General features: G+C 37.6%; 1 protein-coding gene across 14 annotated transcripts in view; it reads right to left on the reverse strand.

The window, feature by feature from the left end:
* The window catches only part of HUWE1 (HECT, UBA and WWE domain containing E3 ubiquitin protein ligase 1), a 206,952-nt gene that overhangs the window by 60,060 nt on the left and 127,103 nt on the right, over positions 1-19,789 (reverse strand). For 12 of the 14 annotated variants that reach the window (XM_057495610.1, XM_036919075.2, XM_036919079.2 and 9 more), the window contains 7 exons: positions 17,989-18,080; positions 17,168-17,379; positions 12,105-12,162; positions 10,913-11,089; positions 7,616-7,861; positions 6,329-6,462; positions 5,450-5,544 (listed from right to left, as the gene is read on the reverse strand). In XM_057495610.1, coding sequence (XP_057351593.1) covers positions 5,450-5,544; positions 6,329-6,462; positions 7,616-7,861; positions 10,913-11,089; positions 12,105-12,162; positions 17,168-17,379; positions 17,989-18,080 — 1,014 coding nt within the window. The remainder of the gene's footprint in view (positions 1-5,449; positions 5,545-6,328; positions 6,463-7,615; positions 7,862-10,912; positions 11,090-12,104; positions 12,163-17,167; positions 17,380-17,988; positions 18,081-19,789) is intronic. The other 2 variants (XM_057495612.1, XM_036919080.2) reach the window with 1 other exon arrangement.

The raw sequence follows: 19,789 nt of genomic DNA on the forward strand, positions 1-19,789 counted from the left end.
AAGAGTTTTATGGTCTCATGATTCACATTCAGGTCTTTGATCCATTTGGAGTTTACTTTTGTGTATGGAGTTAGACAATAATCCAGTTTCATACTCTTGCATGTAGCTGTCCAGTTTTGCCAACACCAGTTGCTGAAGAGACTGTTTTTTCTCCATTGTATATTCATGGCTCCTTTATCATATATTAATTGATCATATATGTATGGGTTTATTATCTGAGCTCTCTACTCTGTTCCACTGATCTATGGGTCTGTTCTTGTGCTAGTACAAGACTGTTTTGATTACTGTGGCTTTGTAGTAGAGCATGAAGTAAAGGAGAATAATACCCCCAGCATTGTTCTTCTTTTTCAGGATGGCTTTGGCTATTCACTGTCTTTTTTGGTTCCGTATGAATTTTACAACTATTTGTCTTAGTTCACTGAAGAATGCTGTTGGTCATTTTGATAGGGATTGCAATGAATCTGTAAATTCCTTTGGACAGGATGGTAATTTTGACAATATTAATTCTTCCTATCCATAAGCAAGGGATAGATTTCCTTTTACTGATGTCTTCTTTAATTTCTCTCATGAGTGTCTTATAGTTTTCAGAGTGAAGGTCTTTTACCTCCTTGGTTAGATTTTTTTCCTAGATATTTTATTCTTTTTGATGCAATTGTAAATGGAGTTGTTTTCCTGGTTTCTCTTTCTGCCAGTTCATCATTAGTATATAGGAATGCAACAGATTTCTGTGTATTAATTTTGTAAGCTGCAACTTTGCTGAATTCAGTTATTAGTTCTAATAGTTTTTGGTGGAGTCTTCAGGGTTTTCATGTCATCTGCAGATAGTGAGTTTAATTTTTTCCTTACCAATCTGGATGCCTTTTATCTCTTTGTGTTGTCTGATTGCCATGGCTAGAACTTCCAGTATTTGTAGAGTAAATGGTGAGAGTGGGCATCCTTGTCTTGTTCCTGATCTTAGAGAAAGAGCTTTCAACTTTTTTAAAGTATGATGTTGGCTGTAGGTTTGTCATATATGGCCTTTATTATGTTGAGGTATGTACCCACTATACCCATTTTGTTGAGATTTTATCATGAATTGATATTGAATTTTGTCAAATGCTTTTTCAGCATCTACTGAGATGATCATGTGGTTTTCTTTGTTCCTTTTGTTAATGTAATGTATGATATTGATTGATTTATGAATATGGTACCATCCTTGCATCCCTGGAATAAATCCCACTTGGTCATGATGGATGATATTTTTAATGTATTTTTTAATTCATTTGCTAATATTTTGTTGAGGATTTTTGCATTGATGCTCATTGGGGATATTGGTCTATAATTTCCTCTTTTTGTGGTGGCTTTGTCTGGTTTTGGTATTAGAGTGGTCCTGGCCTCATAGAATTAGTTTGGAAGTATTCCCTCCTCTTCTACTTTTTGGAAACTTTAAGGAGGATGGGTATTAGCTCTTCATTAAATGTTTGGTAAAATTTACCTGTGAAGCCATTGGGAACTGGAATTTTGGTTTTAGGTAGTTTTTTTGATTACCAATTTGATTACATTGCTGGTAATTGGTCTGTTCAGTTTTTCTGCTTCTTCCTGGGTTAGTCTTGAAAGGTTGCATTTTTCTAGGAATTTGTCCATTTCTTCTAGGTTGTCCAATTTATTGGCATATAATTTTTCATAGTTATTCTCTAATAATTTTTATTTCTCTGGTGTCTGTTTTAATTATTCCCTGTTTCTAATTTTGTGTGTGTGTACTCTTTCTCTCTTGGTAAGTCTGGCTAGGGGGTTATGTACATTGTTTATTTTCTCAAAGAACCAGCTCCAGGTATCACTGACTTTTTTTCTATTGTTTTATTCTTCTGTATTTTATTTATGCCTGCTCTGATATTTATGATGTCCCTCCTTCTACTAACTTTGGGCTTTATTTGTTCTTCTTTTTCTAGTTTCTTGAATTGTTGAGTTTAAACTGTTTATTTGGTATTGTTCTTAGTTTCTGAGGTAAGCCTGTATTGTTATGTACTTTCCTCTTAGAACTGCGTTTGCTGCATCCCACAAGTTTTGGGCTGTTGAGTTTTTGTTTCCATTTGTCCCTATGTATTGCTTGATTTGTTTTAATTTGGCCATTGATCCACTGATTGAGAAGCACATTCTTCAGCCTCCATGTGATTGTAGACTTTTTTTGTTTTCTTTGTGTAAGTTATTTCTAGTTTCATACCATTGTATTCTGAAAAGGTGCCTGATACCATTTTAATCCTTTTGAATTTATTGAGGCTCTTTTTGTGGCCTAGTATGTGATCTAATTTGGAAAATGTTCTATGTACACTTGAGAAGAATGTGTATCCTGCTGCTTTTGGGTAGAATGTTCTCTAGACATCCTTGAAGTCCATCTGATCCAATATATTTTTCAGTGCCTGTTTCCTTATTTTCTGTCTGGTCAATCTATTGGTGTGAGTGGTGTGTTAATGTATCCTAAAATGAATGTGTTGCAGTCTATTCCCCCCTTTAATTATGTTAGTATTTGTTTCACATATTTAGGTGCACCTATACTGGGTGCATAGATATTTGTAATGGTTATATCGTCTTTTTGGACTGATCCTTTTATCATTATGTAATGTCCTTGTCTCCTGTTATTTTGTTTTGAAATCTACTTTGATATAAGTACTGTTACACCTTTTTTTTATTATTTGCATGAAATATCTTATTGCATCCCGTCACTTTTAGTCTGTGAATATCTTTGTGTCTGAGTCTCTCGTAGGCAGCATATAGATGGGTCTTGTTTTATTATCTATTCTGCCACTCTATGTCTTTTGATTAGTGTATTCAATTCATTTACATTTAAGGTGATTTTTGACAGATTTTTACTTATTGTCATTGTATTGTTTTCTCTGTTCCTTTTTTCCTCTCTTACACTCTTCCCTTGTTATTTGATAGATTTCTCTAGTGTTGTGATTGGATTTTTCTTTTTCTTTCTTTCTTTTATTGTGTTATCTATTATAGTCTTTAGGTTTGTGGTTACCAAATTCCAAGGATAGGTTTCTTACTATATATATATATAAAACATTCTATCTTAAATTGCTGATTCTCTATTTCAAAGACAATCTAAAGGTGCTTTTATTTCTTATTCCTCCTTCACACTTCAGATAAAGATGTCATAATCTGAACTTTTTGTCTATCCCTTGACTGATTTTTTTGTGAGTTGTTGATTTTGCTTCTTGTTTTAATTTTGTATTTGCTTGGTAAGTAATTGGTCTACCAATTTACTGTGGGTTTATTTTGACTGGTGTAAGCCATTTTGTTTTAGGAACATTTCCATCTACAGCAGTCCCTTTAACAGATCCTGTAGGGCTGGCTTAGTGGTGGTGAATTCCTTCAATTTTTGCTTATCTGAAAATTGTTTATTCCCTGCTTCAAATTTAAATGATAATCTTGCTGGGTAGAGGATTCTTGGTTCAAGGTCCTTCTGTTTCAGTACATTAAGTATATCCACTCCCTTCTGGCCTGTAACATTTCTGCTAAGAATTGTGATAACCTGATGGGGCTTTCCTTATAAGTAATCCTTTTCCCTCTCTGGCTGTTTTCAATACTCGGTTCTTATGCTTAATCTTTGCCAATTTATTATATGTCCTGGTGCTGTCTTCCTGGGGTTCCTTTTGTTAGGGGCTCTCTCTGCTTCCATCACCTGAGTGTATTATTTCCTTTCCCAGACTGGGGAAATTTTCAACCATTATTTCCAAAAAGAGGCTTTCTATCCATTGGTATTCCTCTTCTCCTTCTGGTACCCCTATTATGTGAATATTGTTCTTTTGGATTGGTCACACAGCTCTCTTATTATTCTTTAATTCCTAGAGATCTTTTTCTGTTTCACTGCTTTCCTGTTCCCTAATTTCCATTTCATTTCTAGCTCCTTCCACTTGTGATAATCTGCTATTAAATCCCTCTATTGTATGTTTCTTTTCAGATACTGCATTATTCAGCTCCAGTAGCTCTTTTGCAGGTCTTCTATTTTTTTGCTGAAATTCTCCCTGAGATCTTGAACATTTTTCTGTAGATCTGTGAGCATGTTTATGACTTTTACTTTGAAATCTTTATCAAGAAGATTGTTGATTTGTTTCATTAAGCCCTCTTTCTGGTATTTTGTCTTGTAGTTTTGTTTGGAACATGTTCCTGTGTTTTTCCTCATTTTGTCAGGGTTTCTGTCATTTTGTCAGGGCTTCCTCATTTTGTCAGGGTTTCTGTATTTCTTCCTATGGAGTAACAGCTTTATGAAGGAGGTACCCTCTAGAGCCCAGAAGCTCAAGACTCTTTACTTTCCAATGCAGGAGCCCCAGCTGTTAGCGTGCAGTGGGCAGGGTTACCTTTTGTGTCTGGCTTGTAGTGGTCTGACTCAAGGTGGGCAGTTTGCTTTGGCCATGCCTTTGTAATCAGCACAGAAGTCTGTGCTGGAGTTGCTGTGGGCAGGGTCACCCTCTGCCCAGGCCTGTCATGTAGGACCCAGCACCCATGGGGAGGAAGGAGTTCTTGGCGCTGGCTCTTGAAGGCATCTCCCCTACTGGGCTGAAACAGAGTGAAGAAAGCCGGGAAGGTCTCCATTTGTCCTACCTGGCACCAAAGTCTGACACTACTGCTGGACCAAGTGGGTTGTCTGCTGGCTGCGTGCACAGGAAGGAGCCTCGGAGCTTCACAGCCATCAAGGATGACAGAGTGTCTGGGGCTTCTGAGAGTTCATAATCAGTTGCGCCGAGGGCAGTCTGGGGAGGTATTGTCCACCTGCCCTCTCTCTGGAGAAGAGAACTCCATCCAACACTCATCCTCTAGCACTCACTCCTCCTGTCGCTGGGAAGTCTTTTAAACTGCCCACTTTGCTTTTGTCTCAGGGGGACAGATGGAGTGTGCCTGTTCTCTGCCAGTGGCTGAGATCTCAGCCTCCCTGAGTGTTCTACTTGTCTTTGTTGTGAGCCCCGCTAGTCATCGGAACACCATGTAATGTGGGCTTGTGCTCCCAGAACAGATCTCCAGGGCCAGGTGTTCAGCAGTTCTAGGCTCCTACCCGCTCCCTATTTTGTTTCTCCAGCCTGTGGGCTGGGACTGGAGGAGGGCATGGGTTCTGCTCAATTGGCTTTGCCACTTTACGTTTTTCAGTGAGGTCTTCTCTTCTTTCCCAGGTCATTTTCAGGTTTAATTGTATTTCATGTTTTATATATTTTTGGGAGGTGGTTTCTGCCATTCCTTCCTACTCCACTATCTTTTTCTCTGTCTCACTTCTTTTAATTTTTACTGTGTGTATACTTTTATAGAAAAAATGACTGAAAATAGTTTAATTTAAAAATAATTAAAAGTCAATGAAAGGGCAAAAACTGAGGACTACAGATGATAAGCTAACTAAATTTTCACAACAGACCTCTGAAGACACAGAGACAAAACTTGAGAGAATTAATGACTGAAGATTTTAGTTTCTTGGAGTTACCTGATCTTTTTCCGCCCTGGATCGTACCTGCCTTCTCATCCTTTGGAACTAGTTTCTGCATGTCTGCCTGGCCAAATTCACACCCAGATGGTAGGCTGCAACAAGAGAAACAGTGAACAAAAAAATCCTACTTGCTGGCTTATCTTCTTATGGTGTGCTTGGTCTCTAATCTGCTTGGCTGACAAGATCCTTCTTACAGCAGTTAAGTTAACCTAATAAAACATGTACAATGATTGAATTCCTGAGGGTTTCCAACTCAACTCTTTAGATATGGCTAACAGTAAAACCAAATTTTAAACACCTACCATCCTGATACAGAATAATTGTTATCAGTCAATGATAAACAAGATGACACATTTGTTAAGCAAGTCCCTAGGCAGGTAAGTGTGAATGACAATGCTATGGACTGAATGTTTGTGTCCCCTCAAAATCTGTATGTTGAAATCCTAATGCTCAATGTGATGGTATAGTAGGTAAGGCCTTTGGGAGGTGTTTAAGTCATGAGAGTGAAAACCTCATAAATGGGACTAGTCCCTCAATAAAAGAATCTCTAGAGAGATTCCTGGCCTTTTTACCATGTGAGGATTCAATGAGAAGTCTGCAACTCAAAAGAAGGCCCTCAACCAACCTTGCTAGTACCGTGATCTCAGACTTCTAGCCTCCAGTGTTGTAAGCAATAAATTTCCACTGTTTATAAAAAACCGGCCTGCAGTATTTCATTATAGCACCCAAAACAGACTAAGATAGACAAGGAAACGTCTGAACTCAATACTATAACCTTATATCCTGGATGAAAGCAATCCTCCAGGCTCACTGTACTTAAGTTTCTTTGTTACGAAAGACAGGAGAGATAATAAAAAGAGATGACTATTCCCTTACCTGTTTGGGGTACATAGGGAGAGGAGGACAGTGCTTTCCCACACCAATGAACAGTATAACTGGCTCAGCTTGCTCAGAACACTCAGACCCAACTGAGAGCCCCACTGGTTTACAGAAATGGAACGAATTTCACTCTGCAACCAAAGTAAGTAAAAAAAAAGGTTACTTTAGGGGGATGCCCTCTGAGTAATTATATTCTAAATCAACTGGATAAGGGATGTTATTTCTCCTTGTGATTCTCAAAATATCCATTCATCAAAATATCCATATTTAAGATCACAGTTCCACAAGGTATTCTCTTACAATATTTTCAATCTGTCTCTAATATCCCTTCTCATCTCTTACTGCTTTTTGTGAAAGAATAGAGTCATAGGCAACTCTGTTTTTCTAAATCAAAAAACATTTTTGCAGATTCACTGGCAGCTAATTTTTTTAAAGCAGTGTGAGGGGCTTATTTCCCTCTGATTTATTTTGATAAATATTTGGATTGACTTTATTCCTTGAATTGAACATTTCAATTTTATTTCATTTAATAAAAAGCCATAAATCTCTATGCTTTGTTACATAATTTAATTATTTTCTGAATAATTTATAACTATACTTTTCATTTGATTTGATTCAAGGCATATACTGCAGTTCTACAGCATAAAACAGTGTTGCTAAAATGTTGTATCATTTGTCTTTAGAACTGATTACTTGAGAACTAATGGTAGTAAAAGCATGAGTATACAGAAAACCCTGCCTTCCTGGAAACACAAGCAGAACTTCACATGGATTTTAGGCATAGGATTTGATATTTAGGGATCTTTAGTAATCTACTACCATTGAAATAAACGGTCAAATTTCCTTCTTGCCATCCCATTAACAGGTCTACATGCATTTGTAGAATGATTAGGAAGCAGTAAAGCCAGGTGAGCACCCAATTGAGGCTTGCCTACTAAAAAGGCTGACTGTACTTCCTAGCTGGCCTATTTGGATGCTACAGATCTATTAATACCTTTTATTTATACCACCGTTTTTCATGCTCAAGAAGGTCCAGTTAATAGAAAAAATTTTAATCTCACCCAACTTCTAATGAAAAATATACTAAGGCAAAGTGAAACTAGACAGCAACTTAAAGCATAAACCTAAGTCACTCACCAGAAAAAAAAAATCCCAAAACTACTGTTTCAATAGCTATTACCCCAGGTAGAAATGGTTCTAATAAGAACAGTAAGATACTAGGTTTGTGTCCTAGGTTTCACCAGCTTTAAACTTAAAATGTTCACTCCTAAGATATTTACTTACCTGTCCAACTCTGCAAGTATGAACAAACATCATAATGTAGGCGTGGGCAGCAGTGAGTGCATGCAGTAGAGGCGTGGCCTGAGCTGAGAGGGTAGCATCAGCAACATTGCCGGCACAAGCCAGTTCTCGCAATAACACTGAGCCCCCAGGGGACTCAATTGGGCGATGTAAGGGCTCTAAGGAGGAGAGGATGGAGTCCAATTGAAGGAGACCCTCCTGAAGGACTTTGGGTTCATGTGACAGTGTCTGAAACAAGAAGAATAATTAAAGCATTACTGTATAATGAACTTCATATACATCATGTCTTTAACAGTCAAAATGGGAGAAGTGGAAGACAAGTCTCACAAATTTCTGACTTGATCATGGTCTCTCACCTGGTAAATGATGAAGCCAAATAATGAATGCAGGTATGACATGACTCCCATCACCTTCTTCTAAAACAACACAATACTTCTCTCAAATGAGAGGCTTTTAAACATGGTGATCCAATCCTACTTAAAAGCCTGTAATGGCCAAAGTAGAATACCATTATAGTGAGGACTCAATGATGTAAGATTAATTCCAAATTTGCTCAACAGGGAGCAATGTTAGGCAAAGTTCCAAAGAATGGAAAGGAACTACTACTGCAAATGTTCTTTCCTTCCCACAAAAAGAGAGATGTTTCTAAGATGCTCATCTCATTTTTTTTGAGGCAACTTAAGAATTATATGGCCCTTCTTATTTCTTTTTGAGGTTGCAGAAAAATCTAACAGTATAACACTGTCACTTGCCATTCAAAGGTGGGAAAACTCATGCACTTTCCTATGCCTTAAAATAAATCTATCCAACTTCACATAATAGCTTAGAGATAGGATAAAGATGGAACAGCCTCCCCCCCCTTATGAATAGCACCATTAAATATAAGCAGAGAGTAAAGCAAAATAAAACATTAAATGCAGATATGTTACAATTATGGATCTTTACAAGTCTGTAAGCAAATGGATGTCTGATTTTTAGTAGAAATTACTTATTACTGCACAACCAGCTAATAAAGGAGTTTCACAGATTTAATGTGATTTCTATAAAAATTTCAATGTCTTTCTTTGGATAGAAATAGGAAAATCTCTCTTCAAATTCATATAGAATCTCAAGGGGCCCCAAATAGCTATAATTAACTTGAAGAAGAACCAAAGTTGAAGGTTGCAAATTTCCTGATTTCCAAACTTAACACAAAGCTATAGTAATCAAAACTGTGGTACTGGCATAATGACAGACATCAAACCAATGGAATATAATACAAAGCCCCAAAATAAACCCTCGCATATATCAAATGATTTTTGACCAGGGTGCCAAGACACAGGTGCCATATGGAAAGGAGTCTTTTCAACAAATAGTGTTTAGAAAACTGGATATCTACGTGCAAAGGAATGAAGTTGGACTTTACTACATACCACATAAAAATTAACTGAATAGATCAAAGATCTAAATTTAAGAGCTGAAGCTACAAAACACATGGAAGCCGCCACAGGGTAAAAGCTGCTGCATGACACTGGGTTTGGTGATGATTTCTTAGATATGACACCAAAATAACAGGTAACAAAAGTACAAAAAGATAAACTGGACCTCATAAAAATTAAAACCTTTAATTAAAGAATACTATCAACAGGGAAAAGGCAACCCATGGAATGGGAGAAAATATTTGCAAAACATTTACCTGATAAAGGATTAATATCCATAATATATAAACTCTTACAGCTCAACAAAAAACACTCTATTATGGGCAAAGGACTTGAATACACATTTCTCCAAAGAACATATACAAATAACGAATAAGTACATGAAATGATGCTTAACACCACTAGTTATTAGGGATGTTCAAATCAAAATCATGAGATCTCATTTTACACCCATTAGGTTGACTATCAAAACACTAGAAAATAGCAAGTGTTGGTGAGGATGTGAAGAAATTGCAACCCTTGTGCACCACTGGCCAGAATGTGAAATGGTGGAGCTGCTGTGGAAAACAGTATGGCGGTAACTCAAAAAAATTCAAAGTGGAACTGCCATATGATCCAGCAATCTTACTTCTGAGTATATAACCAAAAGAACTGAACGCAGGGTCTCAAGGAAGATTCATTTACATATGGAATCTAAAGAAGTCAGATTTACAAAATCAGAGAGTAGAATGGTGGTTGCCAGGGGCTGGGGGAAATGTACATATGTTAATCAAAAGGTACACACTTTCACTTATAAGATGAGCAAGCTCTGGGGATCTAATATACAGCATGATGACTATAGTTAATAAAACTGTATTACATATTTGAAATTTGCTAACAGAGATCTTATGTGTTCTCATTACAAACACGCAAAAGCAGTCTTGAAGAAGTTATCTGCACACCCATGTTCATAGCAGCACTGTTCCACATAGGTACAAGAGTAAATACCCAAAATGTCCATTAATGAATGACTGGATAAACAAAATGTAGTTCATACATACAATGGGTATTAATTCAGCCTTGAAAAGGAGGGAAATATTGACTATGCTAGAACATGGATGAATCTTGAGGACATTATGCTAAGCAAAATTAGCCAGTCACAGAAAGACAAATACTTTATGAATTTCATTTACAAGAAATACCTAGAATAGTCAATTCATAAAGAAAGAAAGCAGAATGGTAGTTACCAAGAGCTGGGAGGGAGAGTGGAATGGGGAGTTTTCATAGAATTTCAGTTTTGAAAGATGAAAAACTTTTATGAGATTGGTTGCACAATGATGTGAATGTACTTAACACTACTGGAACTGTACACTTAAAAATAGTTGAAGTGGTAAATAATTATGTCATGAGTATTTTACCATTATGTAAAATAAATAAAGGTACTTCATTTTTGGGGGCAATATTTAAGTAGTATGTTACAAATCAATTATGCTTAAAATACATTATTTTCAAGCTTGAAAAAGGAAAAAAATTACATGTCTTAAACAATACCATATTGTGTTAAAAAGCATCCATGACAAAGGATGACACACTAATAAAACCCATATCCAAAGCTTTCATGGAAATACTTTCCCTTCTAATAAACTCAAATTTTAGAACTATATACCAAACTCAGAAAAAAGAACATATGGACTTTTCCATGAGAAGTAACATGACACAGTACTTATTAGTTACAAAACTCACTTGTAGTACACACTCACAAGTTTCTTCATTATTTTTTTAGTTGAATGTTAAGGGGAGACCACAGCAAAAACATGTATATATAAGTCTTATAAAACTGATTTCTAAAAGAAATGAAAATACTTGGCCAGATGCTTCTTACCAATATAGATTTGCAGACACCTGCAACAGCCTGACAGGCTGCAGATGTGGGGAAGTCAATGGGCAGATTGGGAAGACCCAAAATGGTAACCAAAGGTAAGAGTCCTTTCTGATTCACAAATTCCTGGCAGTGGTCATCTGTTGTATTGTTGCTCAAAATAGATTCCACAAATTTCATCTAGGTAATGAAAAAGAAAAGTTAGTCTGACACCTGGAACTAAAAGGCCAGCTTGGAGTAAGGACGAGGGCAGCCTTGTCATCATTAAATCATTATTTTTCTAGAATATCAAAACCTCAGGTAAATAGGGATAGATACGATATGGACCATAAATATTCAGAAAATAAGGAATAATTACAACTTCTTCCCAATCTACCTTTCCAGCCACACCTGCTGTCATATAATTTGAGAATGCAGAGTGATTCAATTACTAATTCAGGGCATCACCATGAAGTAGTGGCAGAATCAGGTCTAATCCCTTAATTTGCTCATTTAGTGCTCCTTGCACAACAATGTGTTGACTTTCCTCTGGAAACAGGCATTATGTATACTTGCCTTCAAATGTGCTCTAGACTAGAACAAATGAATGGAATGAAATTTAGGACTCTGGAAGAGTGATTTGGAGTAAATAAGCTATTTTGTAAGGGTAACAAAGTAAAACATGGGTGACAAACACATAGGCACCAGAGAAACCATCTTTGGACATCTTGGAAGTGCTTAATGGACTAGAATAAATGCTAAGTGGGCTTCCTCTTACAGGTAAACAATTCAGGAAAATTTAAACTCTTCAATTTTTCCTATGAGACACAAAGGAAATTAAAGGAAAAGGCCATATTAAATTTTTTTAAATAAAAGAGGTTAATGTGAAAAATATCAAGTAGTGGGAAAGAAATGTATGTTGGATGCATTCAAAGAACGTCATACTGGACTGGCCTAACAAAGCCTCCTGCTTGGATTACAATGGGGAATGGTAACAATGAACAGAAAATTGGGACTATCCAAGAAAAGGAGAGTGTTGCCTAATTTTTGGCAAACCCGTCTCACAGAACAAGGTTTGCACATCTTTCCCCACTGTTCTGCACTTTACTGGCCCCAGTGAAAATAAACATGTAAAGCACAGGACTATTTGGTAACCCCACACATTTTCCAGAAAAGCACACACCTTTAACTCAGTTTGCCCTACCATGAATCTTACCACATTAAGGATGTAATCCATGAGGGGAATAGGAATACGTTCCTCTGTACCAACAACCCTGTTAAGGGAGAAAAGAATGAGTTACACAGAGATTCACAATATCAGTGCAAGAGAACAAAATGAGGAAAGGGACAGCATGAAATTCTAGACCTTTTTCTAAGTTAGACTTATAACCTTTAGTATAATAGCACAGAAAAATATAAGCACTAAAATCAATTCTGAAGCTAGCTTTCCTGGGCTGACTACGTCGAAAGCAAAAAGGAGTAACTTACACCTTCACAAACATAGCATTTTTACATATCTCAAAAGAAATTATCCTATTTTAGGCAAACTACCATAGAAGGAATTCACCAGTATGAAAATATTAAAAGTAAGTTCAATTAAAAGACTACTTAAACATTTGTTTGCAGACAGGAATTAGACATGCAAAAACATCTTACCATGTTCTTCCATTGGGTTTAAAGTTATGAAGATCAAGAAATGTAATTTAATTTTATTAGAAATTCCACGCTTAGACTGACAAACCATTCAGAACAGTCAAAGTTGGTCAAACATGAAGTCAACACCTAAGGTCTCCTTTCCTACAATCTGTGCTCCTGTCAGAACAGTTACCGAACTCTCCAAATCCTGGGGTCAGGTCTTTTGCTTCTGATGCTTCAATGCTGCACTGCGGATGAGAAGCCTGAAATAACACCACAGCTGCAGAAAATGCAGCTTTTAGCTCAATGGATACATCCTTGCTTTTCCAAGAAATAAACAGAGGGGAAAGAAATGCACAAAACATGTATATAATAAAAATTTTTACTATCTCTTGATTCTCATTCATCTTTCATTAGGCCCAGCTCTCCTGGCATTTAAGACTCAGGGAATCCTTAATCTACTGCTCTTGAGCCATTCCATCAACCCACCAAATAAACATTTATTGACTGGTTATCTACTATATACAAAGTGACTGGGATGAGAAATTGTCCCTGCTCACAAGGAACATAACCTCATATGAAACTATGACCCACAGCAGAAAGACATTTGCCAGCCATGAAGACAGACTAGGCAAGGCAAGTGAAGAGGTATCATGAATGGCTGCAGTGATGAAATATCTAGAGCTAGGGTTTGGGTAGGAAGGATGTTACAAACATGCTCAATGAAGAACTTAGGGAAGAACTTTGTAAAAGGGAGGACCTTTAAGTCAGGAGTGAAATGACTGCAAGTTGACTGCAAAGTTTTGACTGTAAAGTTCCTCATCAGAACCACTGCAGCATTCCCTGCTACTTACACCAATTATCCACCCCAGCTTGACTGCACCTCCTTGGAAAGAACCTAGAGATCTCTACAGCTAAGGAGCACAGATATGGCTCTAACCCAAGGAAACACTTGCCTCTTTGCAGAAGCCAAATATAATGGCAAAGAGCCAAAATAATATCATGGAATGAGACCCAGGTTCTTCCTTCATTTGCTAGATGGAAGTTGGGGAGACGAACAAGAGAGAAAACCAACCAACAGTGGTTCTTAACCCGACCCCAGGAACAATCTTAACTATTTCAGTAACCACTTTTCTCCCTACCCTCCTTTTGACTTCCAGGCCCAGGATGTCATACAGAAATAATGACAATGATCAACTCTCTCCAGTGGAAATCCCCCTACCAGCTGGTTTTATGAAAAGTCACGCTAATCTTAACCTCATAAAACTATGACCCACAGTATCTTTGAAACAACAAAAGACTGCATTCCCATGGTGAACAAAACAATTTGCCTTAATTGTCAAAAAATATCCTGCATCTTCCCCTTCTCCAAAACATATACACATTCTCAAATTCAGTTTTACTCTGGTCAATTTTACATGTGTATTGCTACTAGAGTCCTTAATCAGAAATAAAGGAGGAGGATTCAAATTGAGTGTCACAGTACAGTGTATGGTCAACAGATCTCATGAGGTTTTTTTTAGAGCAGAAGGGGCAGGACCAGGTCTTTCTTGCAGCTCTTGAGGAGACACACCTGCCTCTGGCAAAGCCTTTCCAAAGGACCACCATTCAGGGAACTGCTTCTCTGCATTCACTGCATTTAGGCCCAGACAGATGCTATTCAATTTTCAAAGACCACATGGATTTACATAACCCATTTCTTTCAAGTTGTTCAGGATAGGTGGTTAAGTCAGGCAAAGTAAATGGTATCAACCACAAAATAAAAACCCTGGTTATTCACTGTCAAGTATATTTAGCCGTAGCAATATCAGTTTTGCTGAGATCAAACAACACAGAAGGCATAAGAGGCCAAAAGACAAGTATATAGAACTACTTGTGAACACCTCTGAAGGTAGAACAGAACTCCATGTATTTAGGGTAGACTGTAGTGCCTGTTTCTTTATTCTAGATCTCTAGCTTAAAACCATGTGTCTCAAGATCAAATACAAACACAATTTAAAAATACTAGCTGCAGAATTTGAAAAATAAAATATGGGAAAAGAACACTGCCTAAGCCTGGAATAAAATTGTTAAGTCAAAAGTTCATCAACAGGAGAATGAATAAACACTGCAGTATAATCATACAATGGAATACTACTTAGCAAGAAAGAGGAACAACCTACTGACAGATGCAACAACATGAATCTCAACATGTTGACCAAAAGAAGCTAGATACAAGAAAGTACATATATAAGGTATGATACACATGTGAGACTCCACTTATTTCATTTATACAATGCTCTAAAATATGCAAACTTATGCTATGATACAAATAAATAACTGCCTCATTTTAGGATGGAGAAATAGGGAACTAAAAATCAGTGTTTATTGTATAGAAGTTATACCTCAATACAAAATAGTAGAAGAAATTTATTCCTGTATTTAAGGCATGGAAAACAGATGAGGGCATGGGACACTGGCATTTGTTTGAGAGTCCCACTGAGGACTTTTGCATTGGGGGGGAATGAACAAGACTTTTGAGAGAGGGGTGGTATACAGTGCAAATTTTTCTAAACCTCTTCACATATTGGCAGAAAGTACATAACAACCCCCATCATAACAACTGCCTGGGATAAGGCGATAAAAGGACTTTCCTTTCAATATTTATGGTCTTCAAAATGGAGACTGAGTTTAGACAGTTTCTTGCTTTTCTTTCCAGCCCTAATAATCTATGTAGTGACCCAAAAGAGGCTTCTGAAGGTGGCAGAAATGGAGAAGTACACATATCTGCCAATATTTATCAGACTCTTAAGATATGTTGTGTGAATGAACAAGTGATACCCAGACCATGAAGAGTACAGAAAACATTGATACCATGAACAGCAACTACAGAGTCCTTTGCAGATTAGAAACTACATATGGCTAACACTGTGGTAAAGTATTAATGCTGTGGCTCCAGATTTTTACTCTCTTCATTTGTATTCATCTTTAATTAGGCCCAGCTCTCCTGGCACTTAAGACTCAGGGAATCCTTAATCTACTGCTCCTGAGCCATTCCATCAACCCTCCAAATAAACATTTATTGACTGGTTATCTACTATACACAAAGTGACTGGGATACATTGTTGAATGAGACATTGTCCCTGCTCTAGAGGAATATACAGATTAGTGGGGGAACCATCAGAACATATGAATAATTTTAACAAAACTATTGGGAGAACACAAAAGATCAACTTCCCATTAGGAGGTAAAAGGAAAAGCTGCTTTAAGAATGAAACATTTGAGCTGGCCTTGCAGGAATTTGGTAGGTAGAAAAGGAGGTAAGAAATTTAGGGATGAGGGATATATGCAGATAGAACACAGAGATACATTATATCTCAAGAAAAGCATGGACAGTGAAGAAATACAAGGGCTAGAGAAAATATCAATGTACCATGAGAGCTTGAAATCTGGGCATGTTAGATCTAAGGTGTCTGTAAGATGTTCAAGTAGAAAAGCAGTTATATGCAGATGAATGTACACTGGTTGACTCAAAACCATCACCACTCTTATGTTTATAGCCAGGAAAGGGAAATCTATCCACTAGGGTGGCTGACAATCAAGGGTGTGGCAAGGAAATACTAAAATTCTGATTCCTTTGCATATGAAGTCTTGCTTTCAATCAGATGTTCTCCTCTTCCAGAAAGAACATTTAAATCAAAACAGAATATGCTGCTAGAATGAAGGTAGAGTTGTCTTCTCAGACAAGGATTAAGACACCTGTCCAATAAAGCAATGTGTTTAGTAGTTAATGCCTTTACTCCACCATAATCTTCTAAGTCTAAAGCCACCCTTCAAAACCAGCTCAGACCCATTCATATCCATGCCTAAAATGCTTATGCCTTTCTCAAAACTACTTATCCACTTACACCAAAAGAGCACTTATTAAGTGAGTGAATATATGACTGTCCAGAGTGATCATATCCACTTCTAGTATGAAGGTGGTTAAGAGTTACAGCTACAACACAGATACAGTTCATCCTTTGCATATGATGGCTGTAAACTCAAAGAGCCTGGTGGAATACCCACTACCAGTCCGCAGTCTTTAAGACTAATCCTGACTCATCATCCAGGTAATCAATTTTTATGCAGAATGAACTTCAAATAAATAAAAATAAAAGGGAAAAATCTACTGTGACTGGTTACAATCATATAGTACATTCCAAAGCCTTCTGATTTACCTGAAATCAGCAGATAGTAATCGAACAAAACAAGACCAACCAACAACAAAACTCTGTAGGTAAATGTTAAGACCTTTTAAGGAGATAGGTTTCAAAAGTGCAATATGTTTCATATGTACTCACTTAAGGAAACAATCAAGCAATGATGTGGAATACCAAATCAATAAATAGAAAATAAGTCCTCCGAGTAAAGTCCATCACCTTGATATACTGAATTCTGATTCAATTTCATCAACTTTTAAGAAAGAGAACTTGCTAATGGCAACCAATACAATTAAATAAATACCAAAGCACAAATGACACACAAGGGTCAAAGAAAGAAAAACTATAGGCTCTTAGGGCCAGAAGGACCTTATAATGATCTAATTTAACTCCCTCACTTTTATAGATGAAAACAACATGCCCAAGATCACAAGGCTAGAGAACCTGTCTTGCAAACACTTACTGCTGATTAGGCTCAGTTTCATTCTGCTGGGTAGAATTAAAGCTCTGCATGGCTTGTACTTCCTCTTCCTCCTCATCCTCACTAGAGGCCTCTTCTGCAGCATGATTAGACCTTGGGGGAGGGGCAGTGGCAGTGCCATCTGCCTTCTGGATTGATGGCTTCTGACAGATGTATTTAGGGTCTCTTCCAAGATTACAGATTTCCTCAAGTAACTGAAAGGCACAGGAAATAAGATTATTTATTAGTAATTAAGGAATGGGGAAATGACTAACATTTTTGGAGCATTTTCCATGTGCTATACACAGAAGTGCTAAAACATTTTATATATTGTAATATATACCACTCCTGGAATGTAGCCATCAGCTCCATTTTACAAACAAGGGAACTTACGTTCTGGTAAGTTAACTTGTTCAGGGTCATATGGCTGTTAAGTGACTGGCTGAATAACTAATCTGACTACATGTCTTAATTCACAAAGTACCAAGAACTCATACACTAGTTTCAACAATCCTAATACACAGATGGCAGGACTAATAAATGTGAAAACAAATCAAGAAATAGAGTAGAATGATGGGTAATATGTTGTACAAACAGAAGCTAGTAAGTCTTGGCAACTTGTTAATATCCTATAGAAGAAAACAATATTTAAGTGACTTTATTTTTTTGGGCAAAGGAGCAAACCAAGGATATGGAAAAATAAGGCACACATAAACCTCTTACAAGCACAGTCCAAACATTCAACTGGACTCCAGTAGAAGCATTTTGCTAAAACCCCTTCACTGCTCTCTCATGCCCATGGTTATAGCCTAATCACTTCCCACCTTGATGATTGCAGTTGTTGCATCAGTTTTGAGGGTGGGCTGATGTCTCATGAGCTCATCAACAGCACTTCCCAGGTTGGATGCAGTATCCCCTTAAAAAAAAAAATTACCTGTTAGAAAATAAAGCTTGAGATGTTTTCTCTGTCAATGTAAGTAGGAAAGAAGAAACTGAGCTGGTTGTTGTGATTTTCTAATGCCATGCTTTCTCAAATGAATTCACACTAATCTCCCCAACCAAATCACTGGGAAGGAGGAAGGAAATGTTACCAGTTTAGAAAACACACAGGTATACCTTGGAGGTACTGTGGGTTTGGCTCCAGACCACCACATTAAAATGAGTATTTCGCTAAAGCAACTCAAATGAATTTTCTGGCTTCACAGTTCACATAAAAGTTATGTTTACAATAAACTGTAGAATATTAAGTATGCAACAGCATTGTGTCTAAAAAAATATATACATACCAAAACTAAAGAATACTTTATTGCTAAAGACATGCTGCCTATTATCTGAGCTTTCAGCAAATAGTAATCTTTTTGCTGGTGGAGAGTCCTGCCTCAGTGTTCATGGCTGCTGACTGACTGACTGGGTGAAGGGTGGGGTGGGCTGTCCATGGCGATTTCTTAAAATGGGACAACAGTAAAGTCTGCCACATCAACTGATTCTCTTTTGCAAACAGTTTCTCTGAAGCACGCACGTGCTTTTTGATGCCACTTTCCCCATGGTAGAAATTCTTTCAAAACTGGAGTCAATCCTCTCAAACTCTGATGTGAATTTATTAGCTATCTTCACCAGGAGTAGATTCCATCTCAAGAAACCATTTTTTTTTGCTCATCCCTAAGAAGCAACTTCTCAGCTGCTGAAGTGTTACCATGAGATTGCAGCAATTCTGTCACATTATCAGGCTCCATTTCTAATGCTAGTCCTCTTCCTAGTTCCACCACATCTGCAGTCTCTCCCACTCCCCCTCAGAGTCATCCATGAGGATGAATCAACGTCTTCCAAATTCCTGTGAATGTTGGTATTTTGACCTCTTCCCATGAATCACAAATGTTCTTAGTGTCACCTAGAATGGGGAATCTTTTCCAGAAGGTTTTCAATTTACTTTGCCCAGATCCATCAGAGGAATCACTATCTATGGCAGCTATAGCCTGACACAATGTATTAAACAAGACTTGAAAGTCTAACTGACTCCTTGATCCATGGGCTGCAGAATGGGTGTTGTGTTAGCAAGCACGAAAACAACACTGTGCAGCTCCAGCAGAGCTCTTGGGTGACTGGGCGCATTGTCAATGAGCAGTAATATTTTGAAAGGAACTCTTCCTTTTCTGAGCAGTAGGTCTCAGCAGTGGGCTTAAGATACTCAGTAAACCATGTTGTAAACACATGTGCTGTCAGCCAGGCTTTGTCGTTCCATTTCTAGAGCAGGGGCAGAGTAGATTTAGCTTAAAATAATTCTTAAAGGCCCTAAGATTTTTAGAATGGTCAGTGAGCATTGGCTTCAGCCTAAAAGTCGCCAGCTGCACTAGCAGCTAACACGAGAGTTACCTGTCCTTTGCTGCCTGAGGCCAAGCAGTGACTTCTCTCTACCTATGGAAGCTGTAGCAATGAAAGTGCTAGATGGCATCTTCTTCCAATAGAAGGCTGTTTAGTCTCTGCTGAAGAAGTGTTTAGTATAGCCACCTTCATTAATTATCTTAACTAGATCTTCTGGATAACTTGCTGCTTCACCTCACCCACTGATGTTTTGGAGATGGCCTCTTTCCTTAAACCTCACAAAACTCACCTCCGCTAGCTTCAGAA

The sequence above is a fragment of the Manis pentadactyla genome, chromosome X (assembly GCF_030020395.1).
Source record: "Manis pentadactyla isolate mManPen7 chromosome X, mManPen7.hap1, whole genome shotgun sequence".
NCBI classification, from domain to species: Eukaryota; Metazoa; Chordata; class Mammalia; order Pholidota; family Manidae; genus Manis; species Manis pentadactyla.